A 22418-nucleotide genomic window follows, 5' to 3' on the forward strand; every position below is an offset into this window, starting at 1 on the left:
TTTAAGGGATTTCAATCAATAATAGGTTAAAGGTTAATATTAAGGGTAATACAAGAATTGGTTTGTTAGGCTCAAGGAGATTTACTAGGGATTAATTGTGGGGGTAGGCTTTTCATGGCATGAGTGGGTTAATCCTAAGTGCCTTAATCATTTTGATATATAAAATCAAATGGTGTGGTCTCGACATGCATAATCAAGCAAGTTCTAGAATAACAGTTCAATACTGACGCACTCAAAGCAATAATAAAAGTGAGCATGAAAGGATGAATAAATGCTCAAAAGTCTCAAAAATCTTACAAAAATTATGGCTTTTTGATGTTTAGACTCGTGAATTCCAATTCAAAGCAATACCTAGACTTGGGGAAACAGCCTAAGATTTTGAATTCTTAAAAATCAACTCATCATGCTTGACTCTCTATTGTCTTAAAGTTTAAATAATCAATGCATAAATCCCTATGTTTTAATTCAAGATATATCAATCAAAATCATAAATTAATTAAAATTTATCCTAAATATGATATGAGAGTTTTTCAAGAGAACAAGATGATTATTCATGGATTTTTCTGATAATAAAATAAATACCCCCCACACTTAAGATGTACATTGCCCTCAATGTACAAAGATAGATATTAGAGTATAAAAATAAGATAGGGAGAGAAGTGAAACATCCTATATGATGAATTCCTCAAACTAGAGTTTTGGAGAGTGATCAGTTCGATAGTGGAGGAAGATACTCCAGCGGTCGTAGAGGTTCATTAGGCCATAAGTCCTGCGCCAAAAGAATATAATATCTAGTGGTAGCTATGGTCGTGGTCGAGCAAGACATGGCAATCGTGGAGACCCTTTCCTGGTGGAGTTTTAGTTCCTATGTGATGATGAGCTTAAGAGCTCTATATAACTGTGATAAAATTAGGAACTTTTTAGGGGATATTAGGAAGAATAAGTACTCAAAAAGAAATAACCGAAATTTATAATAAAATTTTAAATCTACTAAAAAAATAAAAATAAAAAAATAAAAAGTAGTTTGAATAGAAATTAAAAACATAAAATAATAAAATAAATATTTTTAAACAACTTTATCACTAGATGGTTAGCGAGGCGGGATTGGCGATGAGATGTGGAGGTGCTGACAAATCTGCTGTAGATTAGCATCAATGTTGTCAAATCGTTGAAAACACAGCTGCTCGAATCAGGTGAGGCGCTCAGAGATGTCAGCATATGAAGCCGCCGCATGAATTGGACGAGAGGTTGGTGGTGGCTGAGTCGGTGGGTCCTCGTGCTATGGGGGTACAGCCGTGTGGAGGAAAAATGGAGGGAAAAGGGAGGGGAAAGTTAGGATTAATGCAGGTGGAGTGGAGTTTAGGGTGGTTTGGGGGTTGAGGAAGTGAAAATCTATAGAATGATGGCCGAAATAGGGATTAGGAAGTGGAGAGGGGGAGATTTCGGCTAGGGTTTTGAAAGGAAGAAGAAAATGAACAGTGGTTTGCTTATATAGGGGGAAGCCACACAGCCTAGGGCCACGCTCGTGCACTCTGAAAGTGAGGCCATGTTTTTCAAATTTTGCAATTTAAGTCGTTCCCAGCTACTATCCCACGCCCGTGTGTCTTGGGTGTGTATGGCACACGGCAATATCGCACGGTCGTGCCTAGCTTTGTTCGTTCTTCCACGCCCGTGTGTTAGGGTACCACGCTCGTGTATTGTTGTCCACGGCTTCATGGCACGGGCGTGTCTCACGCCTGTGTCAAAGAAACAGAATCAAGCCTTGTCCCTGGCATGCCCGTGTTTTTCCATTCCCACGCCTGTGTTCACCTATCAAATTCACCCATGGCCATGTCGCACGGCCGTGGGGATTTATCGCATCCCGTGTTTTGGGGAAATCATTTACCCTATTTTCGCACGACCATAATGCATGGTCATGTTTCCCTCCGTGTTGATCACACGGCCTTAAGCACGACCGTGTTATCGGTCGTGTAGAGCTGGGAACCTGTGTTTCAAATACCCTGTTAGTGACCTAAATGTTTAGAACTTGAATTTAAAATAATTTAAAATTGTTAGTACTCGGGTTGCCTCCTGAGAAGCGCTTATTTATAGTCTAAGCTTGACTCTTACCTTGTTGGTATATTCAAGGCGGTTTGTGGAGTCTTAACTCCTCTCCATCGACTTTAAAATTCTCACCATTATAAAGTTTGAGACGGTGTCCATTTACCTTGAAAATACCGTATGATAAGTGACTTACCTCTATTGTGCCATATGGATGAATAGATTAAATTACGAAAGGTCCTGACCATCATGATTTTAGTTTCCCGAGAAACAATTTGAGTCTTGAGTTGTATAATAAGACGAGATCTCCAACTTTAAATTATTGTCGTTGCTTTAAATGAACGTCATGGCGCCGCTTTGTTGCTTCCTTATATAGGCGTGAATTTTCGTATGCATTGGCTCACCATTCATCTAGCTTGTTTAGCTGCATCAACCTATTTTTTCCTGCAAGTTCAGGATCAAGGTTTAGAAATTTAATAGCCCAAAAAGCTTTATGATCTAGTTCAAATGGTAGATGAAAACTTTTTCCATAAACAAGTCTGTAAGGTGATGTCCCTATAGAAGTTTTAAAAGCAATTTTGTAAGCCCATAAGGCATCGTCTACTTTTGTTGCCTAGTCTTTTCTGTTTGATTTTACTATTTTTCAAGGATCCGTTTGAGTTCTTGGTTTGCTACTTCAACTTGTCCATTAGTTTGAGGATGGTATGGGGTGGTTGTTCTATGATGAACTCCGTATTTCTTAAGGGTTTTTTGAAATTGGGTATTACAAAAATGAGTGCCCCTGTCACTGATAATTGCTCTAAGTGTTCTAAATCTCTAGAAGAGTTTTTTAAGGAAATGTACTACCACTCTAGCGTCATTAGTAGTTAGAGCTTGGGCTTCTACCCATTTGGACATGTAGCGAACTGCTACTAAGATGTATTTATTTCCGAATGAACTGGGGAATGGGCCCATGAAATTGATACCCCAAACATCAAATATTTCACAAGAAAGCATATTGTTTTGAAACATCTCATCACGTTTAGATATGTTACCTGTCTGTTGCCATTTGTCGCATAAAATAACATACCTGATAGCGTCTTTGAATAACGAAGGCCAATAAAAACCTGATTCAAGTATTTTGTGTGCGATCTTAGTGCCATTATAGTGTCCTTTCGGTTGGCCCTGAGTGAAATGTTCCACTTTTTTTGATATTTCTGATCCTGTAACATATCTTCTGATGACTTGATTTGCACATCTGTAAAACAGAAATGGATCGTCCCAAAAGTAGTTTTTCACATAATTAAAAAATCGCTTCTTTTGCTGGTGTGTTAACCCTTTTGGGATAATGTTAGCAGCTAAAAACTTCGCGATGTCTGCAAACCAAGGTACCTCGGAGTTGGATATAGCAAAAAATTGTTCTTCAGGGAACGAATCATTTATTTCCAAGTCATCTAGTTCTCTGGTATTGGATTTCTCGAGCCTGGACAGATGATCAGCCACGAGATTTTCAGCTCCTTTCTTGTCCTGAATTTCCAAGTCAAATTCCTACAATAGGAGAATCCATCGAATGAGTCGAGGTTTTGCATCAGTTTTAGTTAAACGGTACCGAAGGGTAGAATGGTTAGAATAAACAACAACTTTAGACAATATGAGATATGATCGAAATTTATCAAGTGCAAAAACCACAGCTAACAACTCTTTTTCCATAGTAGTATAGTTTTCTTTTGCAGCCGTTAAAGTTTTTCTAGCGTAATAGATAGGTTGAAAATGCTTGTCTCTTCGTTGTCCCAATACTAAACCTACTGCAAAATCACTCGCATTACACATTAGTTCAAATGGCAAGTTCCAATCAGGTGCAACTATGATTGGAGCATTAATTAATTTATCCTTTAAAGTATTAAATGCTTCTAAACATTCCTGATCGAAGTCAAAAGGTATATCTTTTTCTAGAAATTTAGTCAAAAGCTTAGCTAAATCCTTAATAAATCTTCTATAAAAACCAGCATGTCCTAAAAAGCTTCTAATAGCCTTAACTGAACTAGGGGGTGGTAATTTTTCAATTGTTTATATTTTAGATTTATCCACCTCAATCCCTTTACTAGAAATTTTATGCCCTAATACAATACCTTCTTGAACCATGAAGTGACATTTCTCCCAGTTAAGCACAAGGTTTGTTTCCTCACATCTTATTAGAACTAGTTTTAAATTTTTGAGGCAGAGATGGAAAGAGTTACCGAATACCAAAAAATCATCCATGAAGACTTCCATGATATCTTCCACGAGTTCGTCAAATATGGCTATCATACAGCGCTGAAAAGTGGCAAGAGCATTACATAATCCAAAAGGCATTCTACGATAAACGAACGTACCATATGGGTATGTGAATGTCGTCTTTTCTTGATCTACAGGAGCTATTGGGATTTGGAAGTAACCGGAGAGTCTGTCTATAAAGCAGTAATACATGTGTCCGGATAATCTTTCCAACATTTGGTCAATGAATGGTAAGGGAATGGTAAGGGGAAGTGATCTTTTCTTGTAGTGTCGTTCAATTTCCTGTAGTCTATGTAAACTCTTTACCCTGTAACTGTTCTTGTTGGGATTAATTCATTCTTCTCATTGGTCACAACTGTCATGCCTCCTTTCTTGGGGACAACCTGCACTGGACTTACCTAAGAACTATCAGAAATAGGATAATTAATTCTAGCATCTAGAAGTTTAATTACCTCGGCTTTACAACTACCTTCATGTTGGGGTTCAGACGTCTTTGAGCTTGCACACACGGTTTGTATTCATCTTCCATCAAAATTTTATGGGTGCAGAAAGAATGGCTGATTCCTTTAATGTCAGAAATTTTCCACGCTATGGCCTTCTTATGTTCTTTTAATACTTGTATTAATTTCTCTTTATCATTGGGTTGCAAATTAGAAGCAATAATAACTGGTAATGTAGAATTATTTCCAAGAAATAAGTATTCTAAATGGTTTGGTAATTGCTTAAGTTCATCGTTTATCTTAATACCCTCATATTCTATTTGTCTGGACGAATGGTCATTAGGTTCCTCACATGTCTCCTCGTCTTGAGCTGGATATGGTTCCGTCATCTCCTCTTGTATAATCTCTGAAAAGAGTCTTGAGTAATATGATCAATAAAGTCAATGAAATAACATGAATCATCTTGTTTCCTAGAAAATTGCATAGCATCGTAAATTTTAAAGATCATCTCCTCGTCACCTACTCTAAGTACCAGTTTACCGTCACCTACGTCAATCACCACTCTAGCAGTGGCTAGGAATGGGCGTCCTAAAATTAAGGGTACTTCCACATCTTCATCCATGTCAACCACAAAAAAATCAATAGGGAATATAAATTTATCTACTTGTACGAGTACGTCTTCTATAATAACCCTAGGATATTTAACAGATCTATCGGCTAATTGAATACTCATCCTAGTAGGTTTAGGTTCCCCAAGACCAATTTGTTTGAACATTTTATATGGCATCAAATTAATACTGGCGCCTAAATCAGTTAGTGCTTTTTCAACATTCAGATTACCAATTAAGCAAGGGATAGTAAAACTTCCTGGATCTTTTAGTTTGGCTGGCAGCTTGTTTTGGAGTATGGCGAAGCATTCCTTGTTGAGTTCTACTGTAGATAAGTCCTCGAACTTCCTTTTGTTTGTTAAAAGCTCCTCCAAAAATTTTGCGTAAATAGGCATCTGCGAGATGGCTTCAACAAAAGGTAAGTTGATATGTAATTGCTTAAAAAGTTCAAGAAACTTACCGAATTGTGCATCAATGCGATCTTTTTTTAATTTTGCTGTATATGGAACCGGTGGTGTATATTCCTCTAGCACTGCTTTGTCACTATTTTCGGGTTTTTCTTCCCTTCTTTCGCTTTCCACGACTTCTTGTGCTAGCTTCTTTTCAGATTCCACAACACTTTCCCACTCCTTAGTGTAACTGCTTTGACATGCTCTCTTGATTTGGTATTACTAAGTAAATTTCCTAGTGGTCTTTCTGAGATTAGTTTAGAGAGCTGACTTATCTGAGTTTCGAGCCCTTGGATTGATGCTTGTTGATTCTTAAGTTCTGTCTTGGTATTTTAGAAGCAGGTTTCTGACACTGATATGAATTTTGAGAGCATCTCCTCAAGACTTGGTTTTTTCTCTTGTTGGTAAGGTGGCTGTTGAAAATCCTGATGATTTTGTTGCTTTTGATTCCCTTGACCACCCTAGGAGAAATTCGGGTGGTTTCTCCAACCTGCATTATAAGTATTATTGTATGGGTTATTTTGAGATCTAAGGTAATTGTTACCCATATAGTTGACTTGTTCTTCTTCGGTTGTAGGATTGATATTCTGTATGCACACCTCCTCCACTTGAGTCACACCTCATTACTGGATGTACCTGCGTAGAACCAAGTAAACCATCAATCTTTTTATTGAGAAGTTCTACCTGATTTGATAGCATAGTAACTGAGTCGACGTTATAAACGCCGACTGTTTCATTGGCTTTGTCCTCATTGCCACTGATAGTTATTCTGTGACATCTTCTCTATAAACTCATAGGCATCTTTTGGTGTTTTATTGTTGATGGTTCCGCTAGCAGCTGCGTCAACCATTTTTCGAGTCGAGGGATTCAAACCATTGTGGAATGTTTGTACTTGAAGCCAAAGCGGTAACCCATGGTGAGGGCACCTTCTTAGTAAGTCCTTGTATCTTTCCCATGCATCGTAAAGTGTTTCTAAATCCATCTGCACAAAAGAAGAGATATCATTACGTAATTTAGCCGTTTTAGCCGGCGGAAAGTATTTTAGTAAAAAATTTTCGGTCATTTGTTCCCAAGTAGTAATTGACCCTCGTGGTAACAAGTTCAACCACTGTTTAGCTTTGTTCATCAATGAAAAGGGAAACAACTGAAGACATATGACATCATCAGAAACGCCATTGATTTTAAATGTATTGCAAAATTCCAGAAAGTTTGCTAAGTGAGCGTTGGGATCTTCATCCTACAAACCATCAAACTGAACAAACTGCTGTATCATTTGAATTGTGTTAGGTTTTAGTTCAAAAGTATTTGCAGCTACAGCAGGTCTAACTATGCTAGATTCAGTTCCTGTTAAAGAAGGTTTAGCATAATCATACATAGTATGTGGAGCAGGATTTTGATTAGCCACAATTGCAGGAGGTAGCTGATTGTTTTGGTTTTCAGCCATCTATTCGGTTAGGGGTTTAGTATCGTCTTCTTGCTCGTTCTCCGTGTATCTTAAGCTACGCCTTATTCCTCTTTGGTTTCTGCGAACTGTACGATTGATTTCTTCGTCAAAAAGTAGTGGTCCTGACGGGTTTCTTCTAATCATAAACTATAAAAACCTACCAAGAAAAAGAAAAAGTAAATTGATAAATAATAATAATTATAAAATTAAATTAAATTGCAAGAAAAATAAATAAATGGCTAAAGAAATAAAAATTTAATGTTCCTAATATTTCAGTTCCCCGGCAACGGTGCCAAAAACTTAATCGCGAGGTTTCATGATAGGTTTTAAATATTTATAATTACCCATTCTTGAACTAACTAATATCGCGATGTAGGCAAGTGTACCTATCGAACAATAGTATAGTTTTAGCAAGACCGGATTGTCGAACCCAAAGGAACTAAAAGTACTAGTAATGACTGTCTTTTTATTGTCTAGCCTAAGAATAATAGGGTTTTGGTTTAATTGACTAATTATCTAAACTAAGAATGCACAGAGAAAAGAATTGGGGAATTGCTTTTGGGAAAATCGATTGACTTGAGACAATACCTAAGGAAAAATCCACCTAGACTTTACTTGTTATTTTGGCTCCGAACTGGACGATTTATTCATTCAACTTGTTCCGTAGAGATCCCTAAGTTATGTTATTATCCCTATTTAAGACTAATAATGTCTAATCCCTAGATTGAATAACCGAGACTTTTCTCTAATTAACACTCTAGGTTGCATTAACTCGATCTATGGATCCCCTTATTAGGTTTCACCCTAATTCGGCAAAATCTTGTCACCCTATTTCTAGGCGTGCAATCAATTTCGCTTAATTATGACAAAAGTACTTTTAGACAGGGTCTATTCCTCCTCTGAATAAGAGCATGTCTTGAATCAGTATCCTGGGATATCAAAAAAAAATTAAGAACACATAATTAAGAACAAGTTAAATATTTATCATACGATTCAAAAAATAATAATAAGATTCATCTTAGGTTTCATTCCCCTTAGGTATTTAGGGGTTTTAGTTCATAACTAAATAATAAAACATCTCAGAAGAATAAAGACTACAAAACATAAAGAAAACCCAAAACTTCTGAAGGGAAATGGAGGAGAGATCTTCAGTCTTGATGATGAATCCGGCTTCTGAGATGGATCAATCGGCTTCCTTGGACTAATTCCTTACCCCCTATTCTCCGTCTCCCATTTTTCTCCTCTTCTAGGGTGTATTTATAGGCTTTGGAATGCCTAGAAGCCCCCTGAAAATGGCCTTTTTCGAATTAGACTTAACTTGGGCTCAGCAGAGACACACCCGTATGCCGCGGCCAGGTGATGTGATTACTAGGCCGTGTTCGATCCGTTAAATTGCACACAGCTGTGTGGGTCAATGGCCAGGCCGTGTGAATCGTGAAAGCCTTGATCGACACCCTCAAAAGACACGGGCATGTGAGCTACTTGTGTGGCAAGGCTTAGGCCATGTCATCTTCTAAATTTGGTCCATTTTGTCTCTTTTTGGCTCGTTTTTGGCTCCTTTCTCTCTTCTATGCTCTCCTAAGTGTAAAACATGAAATTAAAGCATTAAGAGCATCGAATTCACCAATTCTAATGAGAAATCATCCATAAAATGCATTAAACATGGGGTAAAAATATGCATAATTTACGGTTTATCAAATACTCCGACAGCTTCCGATCCCCGAGCTAGCTTGGCGGAACTACAAGGGATGGAAAGAGAGGGGGTAAGCATTAAAGCTTAGTAAGTCCACATGCAAATAATATGCAATGATATTAAGCAATTAACATGCAAAGATGTAGTAACGTATACATAAAGATTATTCATCATTTAAACCTTTTGACTTACTTATCATATGCACATATATACTTTCTCATCACAAATCATCCTTTATCAAGGCATTATTCATGGGTTTAGCGTACATACCTGTACTCATCGTAGTATCATATAATCATACCCTTTAACATGCCCTCCTTGGGACTTTTATCACATTCATTGCATTACCTATTGAACACTCGGAATACTATTGGATACGCGAAAAACTTGCACATAAGTGCCACATATACATACGTAGCCAAAGCTACCTCATAAAATGTAACGCTCGTAAAGGAGCTACTCAGAGCTTTCTCATATAAGCTATTGATCAAGGTTTAACTACACGGGCTGCTCACACAAGCTGATAGGTATTCGACCAACTCAAGGATTATTTAGCCACTGGTAGGACAAACAAGACCATTGCCCGAAACCCAATTACATGTATCGCATCCATTATGAACTTGAACCAACTCAACGAGTTCGGATGCCTCATATATATCATGAACCCAGACCAACTCAATGAGTTTAGATTTCTAAATTCCTAGTGACATGTCACTTGTATCCTAAACTATTCCTAAGGTTCAAACGGGATTTTCCTACATGTACATAACATCTCCACCGCACTTGCTTGTAATTTCGTGGATAACGACCAATATCATTCATACTTACACAGTTATCATTAGGCATAGCATACACAATATTGATAAAACATTTATCACATTATATCAATACATCAAAACATAACACATTGTCACATTATTTACGTATGTACTTACCTCGGTACAAAATGATGGTAATCGAGCCTAATCGTCGTATACTTATTCTTTCCTCAATCAAGACCTAGTTCACATTTTTCTTGATCTATAATGCCAAATTTAACTTTTTTTTATCAATCGTATTATTCAAATCAATCCATAATTCATGGTTTCGTAAAATTACCTTTTTACCCCTAACTTTTCACTTATTTACGATTTAGTCCCTAGGCTCATAAAATGAAATGCATGCATTTTCTTGGTTACCCAAGCCTAGTCAAACCTATACCATGCTTATATCATCCCACATTTTCCTTTATTTTACATTTTTACTACCCACTTTTACACTTTTACAAATAGGTCCCCTTTTAGGTGTTTTCACTAAAAATCACCTAGTAAAAGATGTTTATCATACATCAAACATTCATATTCCCCCATTAATCATAAAAATACATGCATATTACACATGGGTCAAATTTCATACATGAACCCTAGCTCAAAATATAGTTAGAAATGGGTAGATCATGCTTCAAAGACTTCAAAAAATAAAGAACATTAAAAACGGGGCTAGAGAGCACTTACAATCAAGCTTGGAAATGTTGAACAAAACCTTAGGTATGACTATTGAGAAATTTGGCTAGCACTTGGAGAAGATGAGCACATTTTTGCTTTGATTTTCCCTTTTTATTCTTTTAATTACCAATTGACCAAAATGCCGTTAGGGTCTTTATTTCAAAATTTTCCTATGCATGCCCATTTTTGTCCAAAATTATAGAAATTGGTCAAATTGCTAATTAGGACCTCCTAATTTATAATCTAAAGCAATTTCATGCTAAAAGCTTCTAGAATACAAGTTTTCCATCTTATTCAATTTGGTCCCTAAAATTCAATTAGACATTTTATGCATAGAATGTCTTCATGAAACTTTCACATGAGCATGCATTCATATCATAGAACTCATAAGAATTATATAATAATTATTTCTATCTCATATTTTTGGTCTCAAAACCACTGTTTCGACTAGGCCGTAATTTTGAATGTTACATCTGCTCTCTTACGATGACTTTGAAACTTTGTTCCTGAATCTCCACTCTCATAATTTCTTCGATTACATCTTCTTCATATCCACAAACATTGAACCCCAATTTCTTTCCTATTGCCCACGTGTTATTTGCTTCCCTAAGAATCACTCTCATTCTGTTGCTTATATCTGAATCTGAAAGGGATAAATTTATAATCCTCACATCTTCCTTATAAAACTCCCTTCTTTTTTCCTTATGCAGGGCTTCGTCCCTCTTCTTTCTCTCCTTAGATGTTAAAATGTTGCTTTGAATTTCCTACATAGACCGAATCATCTAATTCAAACCTTTCTTCTTCTTTTTTTCATGCGAAGAAGCACCCAGTTTAATTCTTCTACTAATTTTAAATTTGATTCCAAAAAGTCACCTTTATCTTTATCATTTTCCTGACACCTATTGTTTCCTTCCACATGACTTATGTTTTCATCTGAGTTAGAAATTCTTACTTTCCTATAGCCCATGCCTAAGCTCGATCCATTATCAATACCCCATCTTTTGAAACTTTTAAAGGATCCCCTATCACATCCAAGCCCATATCCCTTACATCCTTCAAAGCCCTTTCCTTACCTTTATCCGCTTCATCTGCTACTCCCATTTTAATTCCATTAGAAACATACTCTGTCTCTGCCTCTTCATTTTCCATCTCCAGCATACTCTAACATCCATAATTATTATTCCTATTTTCAATAATGATATCTGTTAATGCTCCTGACTTGATGCTTTCTTTTCCCTCTAAAGGGATCTCCAGCCTTAATCTTCTTCATTATTCTTTCGCCTAGCCTTACAGTTTAAGCTGTCATCTTTCAACTCTGACAGTCCCCTTTCCCTTACTCTGATTGGGAAGATATCCTCACCAACTTCCATGCTAACTAATTCATCAACCATATTCGATTGAGTAATAGATATCAGGAGCTCAATTTTTTCAAAATTATGGACTTTAGTTAAATTTTCACCTACTGACACCAACTTCCCTATAACCCAGCAACTTGTTTAAAAGTTTCATAGTTCCAACAATGCAACGGAACTCCTGATACTTCGATCCAAGTCACCCTCTCATTTATCTTCAATTTCTCTGACCATGGATCTATTTTGATGAAAAAATCTTTCAAATAGGACCACTTAGTTTACCTTAACAGATCCATCAGTTCTTCATCCGAAATTTCGACCAAAAAATATCTTCCTTGAATCCTTCTTACAATTATTTCCCCAAGACCAATTTTTTCTATTTGATCATTAAGGCCTTTTGAATCACATACCGAAATCGATTTGCACACCAGACATTTCTGTAGATTCCATAGTAGTTCGTCTTGAACATGAGCTTGCATAATTCTTTTGTCAGGTTTCATAACTTTTTGAACCTTTCTTCACTCTTTACTTCTTGAGATATTTCTACACCCTGTTCCCGATCCTTTTGATCTGAAGCATTCCTCCAAAACTTTCTTTTTCCATTATATCTAGCCATTTTCACCCTGATTCTCTTCCCCAATAAAAAGAAACCATTTAACCTCAATATCACCCTTTGCGCATCCTTTTCATTAGTGAATCTCACAAACCCAAACATTTTACCATTTCTACACCTTTTAGATGGGATGAAAGCATCAACAACATCTCCATGATAACCAAGTAAAGCCCACAAGCCTTTCCAATGCATAGATGTCGGAAAGTTTTATGTTTTGATATGATGTTGAAGAAAGAGATTGAAAAAATGAATCAAGTGATGAGGAAAAAGAAAGAGCAAGTGATTTAAATTTGGAAAAGGTAAGTACCCATGAATTCTGTTGTTATTTAAGGATTAAAAATGTAAACTTATCGAAGTTTTGTGGTAAAATTAGTAAAATAAAGTGTAAAACAATTTAATATGTGAATAAAGATAAAAGTTAATGTGTTATGAGATGATGAAATATGCATAAAATATTGTAAAAGTGAAATTGTGGAAAAAAATATGGAATTTTTATGATAGCAACGACTAAACTGTTAAACTTTAGAAAATATATGGATCAAATAATAGAAGTGAAACACATAAAAATTGATATGTGAAACAAAATATTGCCCTATTTGAGAAAGTATTAAAAATTTAATCAATTAAAAATTAATATTTTCAGCGACTTAATTTTTTAAAACATTTGATATCCCACAATGAAATTAACTAGATCAAAATTTTTTCCACAAAAAGAGTGGAAAATGATAAGTAGGCGGGGACCTACTTATTGTTTAATAGAGAATAAATCAATTGTTTTTTTTATTTTATTCTATTTCATTTAAGGTTATATTATTCTTTATAAAACAACTAATTATAATCAATTTTTAATTTTAAGTAATACACCAAACATATTTTATAAACTAAATTCAGCATTTAATTTTTTAGTTTATCAGCATTAATGTTTTATGTTAAGTTCTGGTAGTAGTATATCAACTCTCAATTCAAGACAAATTACTTTAATATGGAATAATGTTTTACTAAAAGGAAAATCGTTGATTGAACTTACTCTAGCAACAATTCCAGTGGCAATAAAAGGAGCTTCAAATTTGATCGAACTCTTTACTGCTATTCATCTCATTGCAAGTTTACCGCTATTCAAATTTTATGCATTGTTTTTCTAATTTGGAAATGTCAAAATCAATGAATTGATATACAATTTTAGTTGAAATTTTATGAATTGTTTTAAAAGAATTTGGAATAGCAGTATCTATAAATAATCATTTTTCTATATTTAATCATGAATTATTAAAATAAATATTTATTTATAATTTTGTAATTACATTTCAATTTGAAAAAAAAAATTTAACTTGGATCGGGTTTGGAAAAAATTTCAAGCACAGATTTTGGACTTGATAAAGCTTGGACAAAGAAAATATCTAGAATCCCTTATCTAGATTCAAACTGAACCCAATTCGGCTCGATCCATGAATACCTCTATGCATAATGTTTTAAGATCAAATATCATTATGATCAAATTTTAGATCCATAAAAATCTGGAAAACATGGCCATAAAAACAAAGTACTAACCTCTAAAGAATGTTAGATCCAATCGGTTAGAGTATCCTATACCATTGAATTTCGAGTTTCCAACCAAGTGGGTGGCTCTTTATTCTGTCTCGATTATGGATTGAATATATACGGATTATCATCCTCCTATTTTCACCTTTTCTTCTATGACTTCCTTTTTGTCTTTTCATGTTCCACAGGTGTTTTGCTTAGAGTAAAAAGACAATTGAAGGAATAAAAAAATTAAAAAATTATATTTTTTGTGTACTTGATAAGAAGGATGAAAATGACATAAAACTTTTAAAAAATGTATAATTTAAATTAATATTTTTGCAATTCTCATTTTCTCTCTTCTTATCATTCTAATTTGAAAGAATAAATAAATAATTAACACAAATCCCAGAAGCCTTTACATGTTGAGAGTTTTCTACAACCATATGATAAATAAGAGAAGTAACTTCGAAAATTCCATTTTAAAGAGAAGTGACATTTACCTCGTTCATTCGTATCGGTTTATCATGTTTGAATCCGAATTATTGCAAATTAGTAGCCATGGTCGAAATCAACTTTCTTATCTCATGAGGAGTTTTATTCACTATGGCGCATCTGTTGACAACATCCATCATATTTCTTTCTATAGGTAGGAGTCCTTCATAAAAATATTGGATGAGTAATTGTTTCGAAAAGCAAAACGACATGGAGACTCTTCACGAGTATTGGGAGAGATTTAAGCAACTAGCACATAGTTGCTTAAATCTCTCCCAATACTCGTGAAGAGTCTCCATGTCGTTTTGCTTGATGTCGCATTTTTTTTTTCATGATAGAAGTAGCACGTGAAGAAAAAAAATATTTAAACAATCTTATCATGCCAATCTATGTGGTTATAGATTCAGGAGCTAGATAAAATAGCTAGGGGTGAGTAAAATTTGATTCGATTCGAAAAAATTGAAAAAAATTCAAACTTCGAGTTAAACGAATCGAGTTATTCGAGTCAACTTGAATTTTTTTTTTTTGAATTTCAAGTTCGAATCGATTTGAGTTTTTGAATTCGAATAACTCGAATAATTCGAATATCAAACTATAATATTTTACATTTTTACCCCAAACTCCCAAACCTTCCCACTTTTCCCTCAAAACTTTTACTCCTTGTCACTTTCCCCCCAAAACTTTTACTCCCCTTCCATCCCAACCCCTATCTACTCAAAATTCATTTCCCACTAAAATTTTACTCTCCCATTAACTTTTCCTCAAAATTTTACTCCCAAAAACCCTCAAAACTTTTTTTCCCCTAAATTTTTTACTCCCTCTCACTTTACCTCTAAAAACTTTTACTGTATTCTCATCCCACCTCCCATCTACCCCAAACCCATCCCCCCCCCCAAGTTTTTTTTAATATTTTCCCTCTAAAATTTTACTCTACCCTATTTACTTTCCCTCAAACTTTTACTCCCCAAAATTTTTATTTTCCCCCTAAACTTTTACTTCTCACCCTTTACTCCCAAATAAAAAATCAAAATTATCCAAAAAAAAATCTCTAAACATAAATAGTAATAATTATTAAATTAAATTTCACATTTTATATTATTTATATTATTGAATTGTATAGTCATATTGAATATTTATATTAAAATTGAATTATTAATGATGCCATAAAATATTCGTGTTAAAATTTTATAATGGTATCAATTTCTCATTTTATTTTTAAAATAACTTTTATTAAAAATCCATTTTACATTTAATATATTTTTTAATTCTAAAATACATAGTGACAAGAATCTGAAGATATTTGAAACAACTAAGCAAGCAAAGAAGCTAACCCGTATATAAAAGATTAATAAATAAATTATAAGGTGATGAAAGTTAATAAAAAATTTGACTATGGTGGACCTCTCTATAGTAATGAGAATGAATGTAATGCTTTCGCATCACTTGCTTCAACTCGTCCTATGTTTCAATTACCATTTCATAATTTCTTTGATGATTAATTCCAAGTTGAATCCACCAACTCAACCCAAAATTTGAAAATCCAAGGGTAGCCAATGAGACTTTTTCCTCTTTCCAACATTTATAGTAACAAAACATAAGTTCAATTTTTGAGTCTCACTCACAATATGCTTCGGGATCATACCTCCCTCAGAATGGTGGAATGTTGAACTTTGATTTAGCTAAAAAATGTTGCCCATGGTCATTATTAACCAAAGTCTCATCATTTGCACGAGAAACACATCGAGCATTATTTGCACGAAGACGAGGTTGATCAACCTTATCTCCTCAATTACAATTCTGACGCTCAATTTTGGTACTTAGACATTTCAAAATTCTGCTGATTGTGTCTAGAATAGTGTCAAGTTTCTAATCTTGAGCATTTCGAACCTCTTGATCCCTCTGCAACTTCCCAATCATAGTATCGTGAATCATTATGAAAGCTTGAAAAGAACATAACACTCAAGAAAAGAAAAACTAAGCAAACCTCACTGTTATACACTCGCAATAAATAAAAAAACTCTAAGAGACAAAGAAAAGAAATTAAGATTTTCTCGCTTGTAACTTGTAAAGAGTAATCAAACTCAATAATATTCAAAAAGATGTAGGATCACTCTCTAACAAAGTCGACCTAAGGCTCTAAGAAGCCAAAGAAAAACTCGACCCCAAAGGAAGTATTCGCACGGAGAAAGGAGAGGCAACTCTCTTCGTACCTATTAACACAAGAAATGAAAATGTATTAGAATGCGTAATAGAATAAGAAAAGTTAAAACAAAAGAAACCCTAATGTTAGAATCAAAGAGTATAAACTAGCCAACCGAAAACCCAAAACAATGGAAAACAAATTGAATTTTTTTCGTTTGAGGTGTTCCCAATTTTCAAAAATCATAAAATTTAAACTAGAGCCTTCTCAAATAATGTAGATTTGATTTAAAAAATTTCAACACAAAATTCAACCCACAATTTTTTTTATTTTTTTTATATTTTTTATTTTTGCACTTTTTTGATCACTTATTTTTTTGTGGAAATATTTTATATATTCTAAGAGAGTGACAAGAATCAATATATAAACTTTCATATCGTTTGGAAAGCGTTTACCCACTGAAAAATATTTTTTTTGAAAAATTTCTAGGTAAAAAGAAAAAAAATTGTTTTGAAATTGTTTGTTGGAAATTAGTTTTTAAGATCACAAAGAACACCTAAAACATCCAAATCTGATACCAAATGATAAGGATTGAAGTGGAGGAAGGTTTGAATTCAAGTTGTTTGACTTAAGAAGGAAAGATTTGGATGTGACCTAAAATGAAAAAACCAAATAAATTTAGAAAATAACAAAAGAAATAAGAAGAAAAAAATAAAAAAAATAAAGGATACCTATTCAAAATAATAACTAAATAGCGAAAAGATAGATTAAAGCAAAGTGGAAGATGCAACAATAAACTAATGGATATGATGGATAGAAGGATAAATGTCTAATTGAACCCTTTGAGATATGAATCCCAATAAACTCAATTAATGGCTCTAATCAACCACCAATAAATAATCTTTTACAAATTGTAGGGTGGAGAATGATTCTCACGACTCCTTGAAGAAAATCAAGAAGAAAACTACTTTTAAAAATCACAAGAAAGAAATCTTGCATAAGACACAAATTCTCTAGTTAAAAAATTTATTAATGAAAATAATTGTTTGATTTGTGTTAAATGCAAAGGCCTATATATAAACTAGCTAAATAAATCTAAATAAAACTCTTAAATATACTAGTTAATAATTATTAATTAAAAATTCCTAATAATAAAATAATATAATAATAAGAGATGATAAATACAATATTTGGTTCACATATAATAAAAATTAAGCCCAAAACCTAAACTCAATATGATTTAAACTCAAGTTAAATGTCCGAAACTCGTAATTCCTATCATAATCTCGACCAGAAATTCTGCTCGTGTAGTCTTCAATAAAACGATCATAACTTGAGCTCTTGAATTCGAAATCGACTAATTTAAAGTGCGTTTCGAAGTTAAGAGATAGATCTTTGAATGCCATTGCAGACATCTCAACCCAAAAATGTCTAGATCCCATTCAAAAAGTTGTCGCAAGACTGTTGATTTCCCAAACTTGAAAATTGACAGCTTTGGTAAATGAAATTTAATAAATTGCACCCCATCCGTACATGTATCAAAAATAAATAAAATTGTTTCATTTTTTCTGGATGTATCATATTAATTCCTTATCGATCTAAACATCTCTTTTGTGGTGACATCCACTTTAAACTTCATAATTCCAAAATAAGGTGAGTAAATAAGAGATTTGCCTTCCAATTATATATCCTAACTAAATGAATATATGCCTATTAATTTCCTTTTTGTTTTTCTTAGAAAAAAAAGGGAATATGCAAGTACCATAATTCTTCATCATCTTCATTGTTATCATCATGTGCTTGATTTTGCCTTTTACCTGGCTAATTGGAATGTATACATGTGTGTATATATATACATGCTAATTGTCACCATCTTTTAAAGCATATATTCACCTGCTTGATCAATTATAGAGGAATATATGTTTGTTAGCATCCTTGCAAATTCAGACTTATTTATTAAAGTGAGATATTTAATAAATACGAGATTTATTATACACTTACATTCATAATGTAAATGAAAAAATTTTAAAAATATATTTATTAAAAATTCACATAAAACCAATTGATATTTTGATTATAATTATAAAGTTAATTATTGACTATGCATGAATTTAGAGCTCTCTAAGTGTCTGGTTACCCGTCTAAACCCGAAGGCCTACTCGATATATGAGAAGGTTTGGACAAGTAGATAAAGCCCCAAAAATGGGCTTGGGAAAATGTATAGGCCCGTTTTATATTTGATAGCTTTGTAGAAAGGTCTGGATAAGATGATTTGGCATTGGCCTACTAATGGATTTTATTCGATGAAATCGAGATACAAGTTAACCTCTGATCTATATTCCAATTGTGACACCCTTACCTAGCCTAAACGTCAGATCTGGGTACAGGCATCACAACCTAATTAGGTTATTGCTCAGTCTATAACCTTACTACATTAAAACAATCTATATTACCTCTTACAACATCTTACAACAGGGTCTAAATTTAATACAAGGTTTATTATTCTAACTCTAAACTCAGAGGAGTTTCAACAAATACAAATTGATCGCTCCATTTGGCGTAGTCTCTAATAGTTACCCCTATCCTATGTGCATGACACTTCTCTTTAATACTTTTTGTCTCAACACGATTTGTCTTAGTCCCTTCTCGAGTCTCTTATCCTGCATATCTTGTGATCACAAATCAACCCTCATAAGTTCAAATGAACTTAGAGAGTTTTTTTTTCCTAAACATAACCTGCCATGTCGGGGTTCAAATAATAATACTAATAGTAATAATGTAATGACTCCCTTCTCGTTTAGGCATTACTCATAAACTGTCATAGTGGACTTTTTCCCAATCCCGATCCTATTCACTGGCAGATGGATCATTGAGTGATTTCCTTCCGACCATTCTCTCAACATTCATTTAGCCTTGATAGATTTTCTATATGCTTCACCATCTGTGCTGACTCTATATTTTCATATACTCAAATTCTTCCATTTGGTGCTTATTCCTAAATCTGTTTAGTCCATGTCAAGCTCTTTTCTTATCGTGGTCCTAAAGGACTTGCTAACATTCCATCCACTAGGATAACCATTGGGGCCCTTCCACTACTTAGTGGATGAAGTCCTACTTGGGACTTTTAACAATTGGATTACTTCCTCGTAATCCACCTTATTCTCGTTACCCCACACGTAGTATGGCATACTCGTGAGTGATAGTTCACTTTACCCTTCAGTACCTAGTAGTCTACCATTAGAGTAAATAATTTGTTTTCACTCCTAAGTTGGTCCCTACAAAACTAGCTATTTGGATAGTACATTCTCAGTGGTTGTCCACTTTAAGGGAATGGTCTTGATAGATAGATCTGTCGTCTGATATATCCTTCTTTGTCAATGGATTCTCTCTATCACCTCTTTTCCTCGTAATCCACCTTATTCTCGTTACCCCACACGTAGTGTAGCATATCCGTGAGTGGTGGTTCACTTTGCCCTTTAGTACCTAGTAGTCTACCATTAGAGTGAATAATTTGTTTTCACTCCTAGGTTGGTCCTTACAAAACTAGCTGTAATAGCCTAAATTTATCCGGGCCCATAAAAATAAATAAATATAATAAAAATTAAAAAAACAAAAATTTATTAAAATAAAGTCCATTTACAGTCCATTAACAAAACCCAAAACCCAATAGCCCAACTGATGACCCAATACCCAATCAGCCCACACTACCCAGTACCAGTTACACTCAAGCCCAAGTGCCCAAGTGCTGCACAAAATACATAGGGCCCAAGTGGCCCAATTCGTTAACAGGAGACAGAAAGGCCTAGGGTTTCAGAAACCCTAGGCGCCACAAGCACCCCAACAGACGGGTCCGTTCATCTCGCAGTGACCCACCATCAGTGCCGTGATTCCAGGCTCCATATCACGCCATGATCGACGCCTGAATCAATGCCGGTGTGTCATCGTCAGTGCCCGTTTATTACTAGCCTCCTCGCTGGTACTTGCAAAAGGAGAAGAAACCACAGCAACCAAAGAAACAAACAGGGAAAGAAATCAAAGGATTCTTTCCTAAAATGTAACAGAGGGTTATAAAAACCCCTTTTTTTTATCTTTTTTAATACTATGATTTTTTTGAATATACACACAGATTCAATAAAAAGGACACAGATTTTACAGATATAAATAGATATACATATATAAACAAGGGAGACGAACAGTTTCATTGTGGAAAAGGTGATTCAGTTACATTTTTGATTTACTTCCTGTTGTTCTGCATGTATGAATTGTTTCTTTTTTTAAAAAACATCAGTATTTAAAAGAGGGAAGAGGTTACCTGTGTTTCGCCTGGAAAGACGAAGGTTTTTAACCTTCTGACCACCGCATATGGTGGCGTGTGTGGCGCCTGGGTGTGCTGCCCAGCAATTGGAGACCGGAGCCCGGATTGCCCTTTCCTCTCTCATTTCAGAGAGTTTCAAAGTTTTTTTTAAAAATGGTTTCTAAAATGAATTTTGGCCCAAAAAAACTGACTTAAATAGCATAATAGAAACGGTGTCGTTTTTGCTTAATCTGATAAGTACCAAAACGGCACTGTTTAAACCCAGGTTCCGTGTGTTGACTCGAGAACCGGATGAGATCCGCGTGTTTTCATTTAAATGGGCTAATTTCCCAATTAGTCCTTCCGCATTTTTAATCTTTACAATTTCATTTTATTTTTATTTTAAATTGACCCTAATCTTCTACGATTAATTCAATCTAGTCCTAATGGCTATTAAAGCCTATTCTGGGAACAACATCACTTTATGGGATTAGGGCAAATTGCCCAGTAAGTCCCTTGTAGTTTTGAATGCGTTCCAATTAGGCCTAAATTTTTTTATTTTAAAATTAGCCCTAGAACCCTAGTTTTATTTAATTTTAATCCTTTTAAATATTTTTGCATAATTTATTTATTAAATACCTTTTACATTATTTATTTTTATAAATATTAGTTATATAAAATAATATATATTATTTTTTATTTATATATATTTCATTATATTATTTTTATTATTATACATTTTATTTATAAATTTTATTATACATTATATGTTTTACTATATATATTTTTCCTTGCATTTTTTATTTTTATTTTATTATAAATTATGTATTATTTTATTATTCATTAATTATGTAAATTTTAAATTTTTATTATTAAATAATAGTATATATATTATCTTTATTTATATGATAGTTATCATATTATTATATTTCATTATATTTTATTTATTTTTTATTACATATCATATATTATTATATATTATTCCTATATTATCTTCCTTTTTTATATATTATTTCATTATTTATTATTTATTAGTATAAAAATTTAAATTTGTAACTTATTATAAACTAATACATATATTGTTATTATATATATTTAATGTCTAAATTTAAAATTTACTACAAAATTTTGTTCTAATTTAACATCCTTTTTTATAAATATATCAAGCTACTATATTAAATAATATATATTTTTAAAATTTTTATTACTTATATATTGCTTAATATTTTTTTATTGTTTTCATTTTATTTTTTTATCCTTCTTTTATTAGGTATTGTTTTAACACTCTAATTTCATCTTATAAATTATTTGTTATTTATCATATTATTTATTTATTGTTATGTATTCACGTGCAAATTGATCATTTTATGTTATTATTTTAAGAATATATTCGCATGAAATATTATTATATATGTTTAATATTCATTATTCTTGCTGCTTTGTACTTTTGTATGAAATGATAATGTGTATATTCATGTCATTTATGATTATGTATCATGAAATGTTAAAACATATTGTGATTTATGTCGTATTTACCATTTTCCACATTATATTTGTATGAAATGTTAAAGTATGTAGTTTAATTAATCCAATAT

At 33.5% G+C, this 22418-nt stretch overlaps 1 protein-coding gene and 1 non-coding gene across 2 annotated transcripts; one reads left to right on the forward strand and one right to left on the reverse strand.

Moving 5' to 3' along the window:
- Positions 1-6698: 6698 nt before the first annotated feature.
- Positions 6699-6805, forward strand: LOC128293468 (small nucleolar RNA R71). Its single transcript, XR_008283650.1, has one exon. It is a non-coding gene; the product is annotated as a small nucleolar RNA R71 (small nucleolar RNA).
- A 4862-nt stretch (positions 6806-11667) lies between these two features.
- On the reverse strand, positions 11668-12568 carry LOC128292641 (uncharacterized). Its single transcript, XM_053027526.1, has 3 exons — positions 12276-12568; positions 11875-11888; positions 11668-11786 (listed from the first exon to the last, which is right to left on the reverse strand). The coding sequence occupies exons 1-3, from the start codon at positions 12566-12568 to the stop codon at positions 11668-11670; spliced, it is 426 nt and encodes a 141-aa protein (XP_052883486.1).
- Positions 12569-22418: the final 9850 nt, after the last annotated feature.

This window comes from Gossypium arboreum, chromosome 5 (assembly GCF_025698485.1).
Source record: "Gossypium arboreum isolate Shixiya-1 chromosome 5, ASM2569848v2, whole genome shotgun sequence".
NCBI classification, from domain to species: domain Eukaryota; kingdom Viridiplantae; phylum Streptophyta; class Magnoliopsida; order Malvales; family Malvaceae; genus Gossypium; species Gossypium arboreum.